This window comes from Hevea brasiliensis, chromosome 2 (genome assembly GCF_030052815.1).
Source record: "Hevea brasiliensis isolate MT/VB/25A 57/8 chromosome 2, ASM3005281v1, whole genome shotgun sequence".
Classification (NCBI taxonomy): Eukaryota; Viridiplantae; Streptophyta; class Magnoliopsida; order Malpighiales; family Euphorbiaceae; genus Hevea; species Hevea brasiliensis.
The window spans coordinates 93,864,542-93,875,969 of NC_079494.1; the positions used below are offsets into that span (position 1 = coordinate 93,864,542).

At 33.2% G+C, this 11,428-nt stretch overlaps 1 protein-coding gene across 1 annotated transcript; it reads right to left on the reverse strand.

Moving 5' to 3' along the window:
- Positions 1 to 4,125: 4,125 nt before the first annotated feature.
- Positions 4,126 to 9,235, reverse strand: LOC110648340 (receptor-like protein kinase BRI1-like 3). Its single transcript, XM_058136047.1, has 2 exons — positions 8,607 to 9,235; positions 4,126 to 8,339 (listed from the first exon to the last, which is right to left on the reverse strand). The coding sequence occupies exon 2, from the start codon at positions 8,123 to 8,125 to the stop codon at positions 4,457 to 4,459; it is 3,669 nt and encodes a 1,222-aa protein (XP_057992030.1). The 5' UTR covers positions 8,126 to 8,339; positions 8,607 to 9,235; the 3' UTR covers positions 4,126 to 4,456.
- Positions 9,236 to 11,428: the final 2,193 nt, after the last annotated feature.

Genomic DNA, 11,428 nt, shown 5'->3' on the forward strand with positions numbered 1-11,428 from the left:
ATCATAATAACATAGTGAATAGATAGCAAAATGAAAGTAATTATTTTTTAAAGCAATATCTCCGTATCACCAACATTTTTGAAAAAACAAGTAAGGGTGGTAACTTTCTTTCCTTATCAATTAGTGTTCAATTAGTGATCTAATGCAAAGCATACCGAATGAAGAGAATGTTTTCATTGGTGGAGATTTGAATGGACATGTAGGAAGTGATAGGCAATGTTATGAGAATGTTTATGAATGTTATGGTTTTGGCAGCCGAAATGAAAAGGGAAAAAGTATCATGAATTTTGCTATGGCATACGATCTAACACTAGCAAATACCTAGTTTATAAAAAGAAAGTCACATATAGTAACTTTTAAAAGTGGGTAACATAGAAACCAAATTGACTTCCTCTTAACAAGGAAGACAAATAGAGCTCTATGCAAGGATTGCAAGGTCATTCTAGGAGAGGCTTTAACAAGTCAACATTGGTTAGTGGTCTTAGATGTCAAGTTTATAAACAATTCAAGTAAAGCAAAAAAGGCAGTTAGTCAAGCAAAAGTGCAGGCCTTTGAAAAGTTATATGAGAAACTTGGAACTAAAGAAGGGGAGAAAGATATTTATAGATTAGCAAGAAGGAGAGAAAAGAAATGTCAAGATCTCAATCAAGTTAGGTGCATTAAGGATAAAGAAGGAAAAGTATTAGTGAAAGATGAGGACATTAAAGAAAGATGCAGAAATTGTTTTGATGATCTCTTTAACAATAGTCAAAGTGGTAATAACGTGAATATAGACTACAGAGCAATAGAAAAGAATGTGAATTATACTAGAAGGATTAGATCTTTAGAAGTAAAAGCATTTAAGAGAATGAAAGTGGGTAAAGCCTATGGATCGGATGGAATACCAATTGAAGTGTGAAAGTGTTTGGAAGATATGAGAGTGAAATGGTTAACTAAATTATTTAATAAGATTCTAAACTCAAAGATAATGTCTGATGAATGAAGGATGAGTATTTTAGTACCTATTTTTAAAAATAAGAGAGACATACAGAGTTACTCAAACTATAGGGGAATTAAACTAATGAGCCATATTATGAAGTTGTGGGAGAGAGTTGTCGAACATCGACTACGTCATGACACTTCTATCTCTCCCAATCAATTTGGCTTCATGCCCAGTCGTTCAATTATGGAAGCGATTTTTCTCATTATAAGCTTGATGGAGAAATATAGAGATGTGAAGAAAGATCTATACATGGTTTTTATCGATTTGGAGAAGGCTTATGATAGTGTTCCAAGAGATGTTTTATGGAGAGTGTTAGAACAAAATCTATTAGGTACATACAAGTGTTAAAAGATATGTATGAAGGAGCAACTACTATTGTGCACACAGTGGGAGGGGACACAAGAGATTTTCCTATCTCAATTGGATTGCACCAGGGTTCAGCTGTAAACCCTTACCTTTTTACATTTATTTTAGATGAATTGACGAAACATATACAAGAGAGTATCTCTTAGTGCATGATGTTTGCAAATGATAAAGTTCTAATAGATGAGACGTGAGAAGGAGTCAATGGAAAGCTAGAGCTTTGGAGAAGTACTCTAGAGTCAAAGGGTTTTAAGTTAAGTAGAACGAAGACAGAATACATACTTTGCAAGTTCAATAAAGGCCGAACTGGTGATATGAAAGGAGTTAGTTTGGATTGAGTGGTACTGTGCCAAAGTAATCACTTGAAATATCTCGGCTCAATCCTTCAAGTAAATGGGGGATATGTGGAGGATATTAGTCATAGGATTAAAGCCGGATGGTTAAAGTGGAGAAGTGCCATGGGAGTTTTATGTGATCGCAAGATTCCCAATAAGTTGAAAAGAAAATTTTAATGTACAGCCATACGACCGGCTATGTTATATGGTATGTGTCGGGCACTGAAGGAGTCGTATGTGTCTAAGATAAGAGTTGCGGAGATGAGAATGTTAAAGCGGATGAATGGTCATACTAGACTAGATAAAATCCGTAATGAGAGTATTAGAGAAAAGATAGGAGTAGTGCTAATTGAGGATAAGTTGAGAGAAGAGAGATTGAGGTGGTTTGGTCATGTGAAGCATAGACATATGGAAGCTACAGTCAGACAAGTAAAGCACATTAGGTTAGAGGATAGAAAGAAAAGAAAGGGTAGACCTAAACTGATTTGGAGAGAAATAGTACAACATGACATAGAAGCATTGCACATTTCTGAGGATTTAACCCAAAATTGTTTATAGTAGAGAAAGAGAATCCATATAGCCGACCCTAAATTCTTGGAATAAAGGTTTAGTTGAATTGAGTTTATATTAGATTGATATGGAGGAGATCACTCAGAAAAAAAAAAAAAAAAAAAAGTTTTAGTGCGTGAAAGCTAGCTCGAAAAATACTCTGATGGTGAGTTTAAAAAAAGAAAATTGAAAAACCAATTTAGCCATGAAAAGCAATCATGGTAATTGTGAAAAATAATGTGATAAACTCCAACTTGCTTGAACTAATGCTTTATGTAGTTGACATGAACAAATTCGATTCTCTCAAAATGAGAGAATATAGCTATGTGATCCCAAAATTTAGAGGATGTATCAACCATTAAATTAAGGCATGATGGATAATGCCAATAATGCATCGGAAAAAAAATTCATTAGAATTTAATTTAAGTATGTAATAAAATTCAATTTAAATGATTTTATAATAAAATTTGTATTAAGAATAAATTTGTATAATCTATTCAATTAATTTGAAATTAGAACTTAAGCAAATACCTGTGATTTGTATATTCTATGATTATTTAGTTTTATTATAAAGTAAAACTATTTTATTATGAAAAATAATATGATTTAACCAAATTTTACGACTCATTTCATGGAATTCTTATAAATTGATTTTTTTAAAAAAAATTAGTTATTTATAAAAATTTTCTTAATTTATTCCTTCAAGTAAAAAATATATGTAATCTTTTAAAAAAAATTAATAAATAAATTGTGTTAAATTTTATTAAAAAATATAGATTCAGGTTACACATTCATTATAGGATTATTTTTAAAAAATAATTTTTTATGTAAAGTATATGAGTATATATAATATTAATATTATTTTAATTATTTTAGTATTTTCTATAACAAATGTGTAACTTATTCCTGTAATTTTTCAAAAAAAAATTTGCCATATAATTTATTTATTAGATTTTTAAAAAAAATATATTATATGTATTTTTTAATAAAAAAATCTTTTTTTTCTGTAAGTTAATAAAATTTTTGAAATTAATTATTTTAACAAAAAATATTAATTTATAAAAGTCTTATGAGATAAGTCGTAAAATTTTATTAAATAATCATAATAAAATAGTTTTACTTTGTGATAAAATCAAGAGAAATAAAAGAAATGCATGGTTAACAAAGGCTCTTGAAATGATCCTTTGACCAAGAACTATAAAATCAAAGACTTGCTTCAGACTCTACTGCAACCATTAGGTGTTGTTTGGTTGCTGCTGACTATATTTAACAATTTTATTAATAAAATCAGTTAAGAAAAATAATGAAATTTATATTTAACAAGCAATTAGACGATTACAGACAGTCTCATAACTATCAGATCAATTTCGTTTATCATTATCATATCTCAAGAACTTGAAAATCTATAGTTGAATTTTCAACACAGATTGGCAACAGCACACGTGACAATGAACCGTGTACACAAAACAACAGGCAGAAGTTATTGTCATTGAATTTATTTTGGTCAGCAATAATAAAGAAATCATGAAAGAAAGAGTGAAGGAATAGAAAACCTATCCCTTCTTCTTCCAGAAAACTCCTCTTCCAACACACTGCTGAATCAAAATTCCATAATATAGTATTCAAGAAAAAGACCTTGGAGATTCCTACTCCCAGTTGGATGAGCAGAGCTGTGCCTTGATGCAAAAGGGTATTTGAAGGTTTCAGGAAACGAGGAATAATCATCAATTTAATGTTTGAATTCTAAACCAAATATAGGAAAAGGAAAGCAGCAGATAGTGCTCTCTCTCTCTCTCTCTCAGCAGGTTTACTAGAACTAAATGCAAGTGATATCATTATTATTTACTTGAAAATGATATGCTAATAACTACAACTTTACAAAACACTGGCTTCCTATGAACAGCAAAAAATGGAAAATTTTAAATAAAACGTGAAACGTCTGTTGGCAAAACTGTGACAAAAGAAAGAAGAAGCTAATGGCAAAGAAACAAAGATTTTAAGTCTTCAGTGACAAACATGATGATCAAAGGAAAGAAAAATTGTTACCCATTTGTTGAGCAACTGAAAGTCCTATTACTTTGTTTCTTCCCACATTTCTTGCTACTTTCTCTGTCTAGTCTTCTATTATTTACAGTAGGTGAAATTTGAAGGATAGCCCCAGTATCCCGTTCAAAGGTGCAAATTATCATTGCCAGAGCCTCAGCCATCTAGTCTCGAACATCATAATCTACACTCTCTCTCCCAGTTCGTCGATTACCGCATCTTTCATTGAGAAACCATCTAGGATATCATTTTCAGAATCAACCTGAAGCTCTTTGAACATGGCCATCACCTGAATCATTGTCGGTCTCTTGAAAGGCTTTTCTTCAAGGCACGCAAAAGCAATTCTCAGATACTGATGTAATTCACCCTCACAAGATTTTTGCACTGTTAACTCAGTATCCAGTATCCCATTGTCTCTATCTTCCATGTGAAGTTGTTTTGCCCATCCTACAAGGTTGTTGTCATCCCCAAACTCCGATGGGTCTATTGGCTTCTTACCTGAGAGTAGCTCTAGCAGTATGACACCATAGCTGTAAACATCTCCCTTTGTTGTGCACCTAAAGCTCTGATAATACTCAGGAGGCACATAACCGGGAGTTCCTGCAAGTGTGCTAACGCTAAGATGCGTGTCGAGAGCATTCACCAATCTGGCCATGCCAAAATCAGAAACTCTGGCCTCAAAGTTTTCATCTAGAAGAACATTGCTAGACTTCATATCACGGTGGATAATGTGTGGTATGCAGCTGTGGTGAAGGAATGCAAGACCTCTCGCTGAACCCACGGCAATCTTCTTTCTTGCTGCCCAATCAAGCCTTAAGCACACTCCTTTAGACCTGTCATGAAGAACAGACTCTAGACTTCCCCATTTCATGTACTCATACACAAGAAGCCTCTCCTCTCCTACCTTACAGTAACCCAGCAGAGGAACCAGGTTCCTGTGCTTTATTTTCCCAATAGTTTCCATTTCTGCCATAAACTCTCTGTCTCCCTGGCCTGTAACATGAACCAGCTTCTTTATTGCAACAATACAGTCATCTCTTAGCTTTGCCTTGTAGACCTGTCCAAAACCTCCAGACCCTATCAAGCTGTCATCACTAAAACCATTGGTAGCTTCAAGCAGATGAGCGAAGGTCAGCTTACGCAGAGGTTTCTCAAATGTGGCAATGTTGATGCTCAGAGGCTCAGGAACGCCTGAAAGTTTCCAGTTGCTGCTGCCAGAAGTTGGAAGGCTTTCAATATACTTCTCTTTCTGTTCATCCTTTTGCTGAAACTTCTTCACACGATAAAAAGCTAATGTGAAGACAAAGATGCACACCACAAAGAATATGATGCCAATGACCATCCCAGCTGCCACAGACTGCTTCTTTCCCTGATGATAAGAGCCTGGCTGGCGGCCTCCAGAGCTACAAGGAAGCAATGGTACCCCACAAAGGCCAGAATTGTTTTCGTATCTGGATGCTGGGAAAGTGGTTAGCTGACCACCGAAAGGGATGGGACCAGAAAGGTTGTTATTAGAGACATCAAGATCATTAAGAAATGAAAGAGTCCCCAAAGATGCTGGGATAGATCCTTGAAGATCATTGTGAGAGAGATCCAGAACTCCAATTTCTTTCAGACCTCCAAAACTGTCAGGAATATTTCCAATTAGCTTGTTGTGCCCCAAATTCAGAACCTGCAAATAGCTCATTAAACCAAAATTTTCAGGGATAGTTCCAGACAAGGAATTGTAGGAAAGATCAAGGTATATCATGCTGCCATTGCTGGAGAAGGTGTAAACTGTTTTCCCAGAATAAATTCTGGTTGTTGGACACGAATGAACCATAGGTAAAGTCTCCAGCCTCTCTGCTCTAATCCCGTCAAATTCAACAAGTCCTCCAGCTCCTCTGCATGATGTCCCGCCTTCATTTCTCACAAATGCAAACTGTTTTCCTGATACAATTCCAGGAATAATTAGGCCAGATTGATCTGCAAGCTCAGGTGGGAGGGGGCCAGTAATGTCGTTGCTGTTCAAGTCAAGCCAGATGAGGCTCGGACACCTTCCCAGTTCCGGTGGTATTTGTCCACTGAGTGAATTGTTACCCATTTGGAGTATTGCAAGGTTAACAAGATTTCCGATACTAGGAGGGATTTCTCCACTAAGCTGGTTGCTGGAAAGTGATATCCAAATCATATTGGTGCAACTGCCAATGGACTTAGGAATAGTTCCAGTAAGGAGATTGTTGTTGAGAATCAAAGTTTCTAGGTTTCCTCCATTCTCGCAAATGCCTTCCGGAATATCACCTGTGAGGTTGTTTGCCCACATAACAAAGTCAGCAAGATTTGGCAAGGTCCAAACCTCTGAAGGAATCGGACCATTCAGATTGTTGAAACTAAGATCAATTCCTGTCAGGTTTTTGCAGCTTCCAAGCTCTGAGGGCACCTGCCCTGATAGGTAATTGTTGGCTATAAACAACTTCTGCAGCGTAGAGGAGTTTGAGGACGTGCAGAACTCAAAAGGAACATTCCCGGTGAAGCCATTCGAACTCAGGTCAAGCACTTGAAGCTGAGTACAGTTTGTCAGAGACAAGGGCACAGGACCAGTTATGTTGTTGAATGGTACATAGAGATATTTCAGACTTTGAAGGCTACTGATAACAGTAGTAAGGAAATCCCCTGAAAGGAGATTGTTTCCAAGGTTTAGGGTCTGCAGAGAAGAACATGATACAAAATTCAGCGGCAAGCCACCAGTGAGTTTGTTGGCTGATAGATCCAGCTCCTGCAGAGTTCCACAGGCCTGTCCCAACTCAGGAGGAATATCACCAAAGAACAGATTGTCAGCTAGAGACAGCTGCTTCAATTTTTTGAACCTTCCCAGTGCAGCACCAGGTATCTTGAGTTGCAGCTCATTATGGGAGAGGTCAAGGGTCTCCAAAACCTCACAGTTGTTCAGACTAATTGGGAACACGGTGCCGGAAAGCCTGTTCTGTGACAAACTGAACAAACTGAGGTTGCTGCAGCGCCCAAAATCAAGACTGGAAAGGTTACCAGAGAAGTTATTGTGGGATAGATCCAGATGCTTGAGAGACGGTGGAGAGTCTGCAACAAAGCTGGGTGGTATCTCCCCAGATAGCAAATTATATGAGAGGTCTAAAACTGAGAGACTCTTGCAAGATATGGGAGTGGTTTCAAGTTTGCCTGCGAGCTTGTTATTAGAGAAATTGAGGAAATTCAAGTTCTGACAGATAGAGAGAGAGCGATTCAAGAAGGTAGAATCAGAGATGCGATTGCCATAGAGGTCAAGCTCCAGTAAAGAAGGACCAAACTGGACAGTGCCCCCAGGAATGGAATTATGAGAGAGGTTAACACGAGCCAGACGATTACAGGAGAACAGGAAGGACCTCCCTGGAAGAGGATCAGAGATGTTGTTGAAAGACAAGTCAATAGTCTCTAGAGCGCATGGAGTAGCAGAGGAGGCAGAGAGATCACCAGCAGAGAACAAATTGCCTCGTAGAATAAGATCGGTGAGAGCTGGCAAGGAAGTAAGGTCAGCGAGGTGTAGACTGCCAATGAGGCCGGCGTTGGTAAGGTTTAGAGACGTCACACGACGGCCATCAAGAGAACAAGAGACACCAAACCATGAACATGGACTAGGGGAATCGGTAGTCCAGTTAGCTAAGACATTTTTTGGATCAGATTGAACAGAGGATCTCTTGAAGGTTAGCAACCCCACAATATCATCATTGCTACTTTGCTGTGAAGCCAATTCTCTTGCTTGTGATGGAATGATTAGAAGCAACAACAGTATATAGCCAAAAACAAAGATTCCCATGATGCCTTGATCTTGTGATGATACCCTCCTCCATTCTCTCTTCATTTTCTTGTCAGCTTTTCTTCAACAAGAAACCCTCTTCTTTACATAAAGCAAGAAAAGAAAATTCTAACTTGTTGCAGCCATAGTGATTTTACTATTTCCTCTGCATCTTCCATTTGGCAGCATCTTCCTCATATCAGTTTTAGATGTGTTCTCGGTCAACTCTTTTTGGGTTTCACTTCTCCGTATATCTAATCATGACCTGTTGCTTGAAAATCTGAAATTACAAATTAAAATTTTAAAAAAAATTAAAAGAAAGAAACCCACTATTTATAAGAGAAAAGATAGTGGAAATCACTATCAAAACAAGGTAATCAAGTAGAACAACATTCAAAATCAGAACACGATAGGAGATAATAATGACAATAATAATAAGAGAAGAAGAAATAAGATTAAAGAAAAGAGAGGGAGAGGGAGAGAGAGAGAAAATGGACAATTTTTTTATTTTTTTTAGGAAAAAGAAAGAGAGAAATAAAGACAATACCTGGTTTCAGTAGTAGGTTCAGTAGTAGGTTATGTAATGGGGCATTGTGGCAAGTTGAGTACAGTTGCAAGAAGCTATCAGTGGAGTCCGTTAAAAGAAGAGAGAGATACAGAGGAGAGAGAGATATTGGATACGAGGTGCAGAACTGTCGGTTAGCACTCGAAACTTGGTACTTCAACAGGAATCCTCGAGTGACGCCAACAAAAACACAGAAGCAAGACAAATCCACCTCACCCAAAAACAACACAAAAGAAGAAAACTTTCACTCTTTCAGATCAGACCCAGAAGAAGAATTGAGGTGGGGGTTCTCCTTCCTTCTTCTTAGGTCTGGTAGGGCATTGCAATGGTGGGTTTAGAGGGAGAAAAAATAAATAATTAAATGAGAAGAAAGAAAGGTAAAGAAAAGGAGAGTCGTAGTAGAGCAAGTAAAGTGAGGAGAATAGAATTAGAATTAGAATAGTGAAGAGAAAGAAGAGGAAATTGTGGGAAGAATGGCACCTCCTCCTTCTCCTCCATTTTCTTTCTCAATTTTCGGGTCAATCAAACTTTGGATTTGATTACTTTAATTTCTCTTTCTTAAGCTGCCTTTGTCTTGTTTGAAATTGTAATTGCCCTGCTTGCACGTCTCCCTTTTCTTATGTCACTTTTATTAAAATATTAATAACAATAATTTTTTTTTAATAATTTTTTATTTACTAATAAAATATAGAATAAGATAATTCTTATCCTATGACAAATCTGTTAGTCTGTAACTCTTTCGCCCTACATTGGAAGTGGACACAATTTTGTATATTGTATAGTCTCATTTCTCTGCCATGTGAAGTTAAGGAGAAATTATTCATTATTAAATAATTATTAATAATTTAATAATTTAATAGTTATTCATTAAATTAAAGATTAATCTTAGAAGGGCTTTGCTAAATGAAAGAAATGGAAGACCTAACCAGCAATTAGTGTTTTGTTTTGTTTGGTAGTATTGACTGATCAAAAAATAAAGGCCAAGGGCAATGCATTCCATATTCATTTAGGTCAATGCTATTAAACAAAGCTGGCAACATTTAAGCATGGCCATTAATCTTACATCATGATATTGAAACAATTATTAGAAAATAATTTTAAAAAAACCCTAATTTTATTTTTGAGTGAGGATAACAACAATGAAGGAATTCTTGCATGTATAATATATTAGATTGTTAATTTTAAAAGTTTAATTGTTTAACTTAATTTAATAGTTGAAAGTATATTAGTTATTTAATAGAATCAGGTTTAAATTTTCTTATTAAAAAAATCTTAGAAGTTTAGTTTAATAGGTAAAAAATCTTATTTATCATCTTATTAATTAATGTTTTAACAAGTCATCTACTTACATATTGCGTGATAATAATTTAAATTTTTTTAATTTTTATTTAATTTAAATTAAGTGAATTTTAATCATTTAAATTATTTATCTTCTCTTGATTAAAAATTAATTATATATATATATATAAATATTTACTTTAAACCCAAATAATTGGTCGAATTAAAATAAATGTAAGAGAAATTCTATAAACAAAAATTTTTAAAAGATATAATTGTAATTTTGGCTCAAAAGATAATTAATTAAAATTTTTTTATTACATTTAATAGTATAACATAATGTGAAAGTATTAAGTAAAAAAAATGATTAAAAATTGAGTATCTCTAAAATAAAAAATATAATTTATTAATACATGATAAATTATTAACGATTAAATATATATTACTCACTAATCAGGTTCGAATTTTCACTTTTTCAATTTTTCTATTAAAATAAAAATCTTAAAAGTTTAGTTTAATAGGTAAAGAATCAAGTTGTCATCTTATTAATTAATTAATGTTTTAATTACAATTTTATTATAACATCATGGATAATATGGTCTTTTTCATAACAAAAACTTATAAAAGAAAAAAAAAATAAAGGTTTATTTTGTTTAATGGTTGAGGTATTATAGTCAGCAGTTAAATATTAATCATCAATGGTTGAAGAGTCAAAAGTTAAAAATTAAAAATTTTAAATGTTAATAATATAATTATAATTTTAAATTATTGAAAATGAAATTTTTAAAAAATTAATTTAAATTTATGTTTATTAAAATTTTAAATCATTAATTAAAAACTTAAAAGTTAAACAGAGTCTAACAGACTATGGGCTTGTTTGGATTAACTGTTGAATACAACTGATAACATTGATAGCTATCATTAGTGATAGCGATAGCGATAATGATGATAATCGCTTTATATTAAGTGTTTGGTAAACTTATATTTAGCTGTTGCTGTTAATATATGAAATGACTAATAAGGGTATATATCATATAATTTATTTTATTATTTAAATAAATATAAAATTATAAATTTATTACATTATATTATTTATTTTATTATTAAATTAAATATATAATTATTAAATTAATATATTATATTATTTAAATAAATATATAATTATTAATCTTTTATATTATATTATTTATTTTATTATTGAAATAAGAAAATAATTATTTTTTAAGATAATTAAATAATTTTAAAAATATAGATAAAATAATAAAATAATTATTATTGTTAATAGAAAAATTTATAATTAATTTTAAGTTTTTGGATATAAATAAATATTTTATATTTTATGTTATTAATAAAAAATATTTTAACAAAGTTAAATACATTAATTAAAATATTAAAATTATAAATAAAAAATAAAAATATTAATAATATTAATTTTCAAGTTAAATAAAAAAGGATAATATGGTCAAAATAAAAAATAAAACCAGATCAGCTATCAGCTGATGAGAAACAGCTCTATTTTTAGAGCT

Bases quoted from the DNA above. Each gene is read 5' to 3' on its own strand.
- LOC110648340 (XM_058136047.1), bottom strand. From the start codon at position 8,125: ATGAAGAGAGAATGGAGGAGGGTATCATCACAAGATCAAGGCATCATG.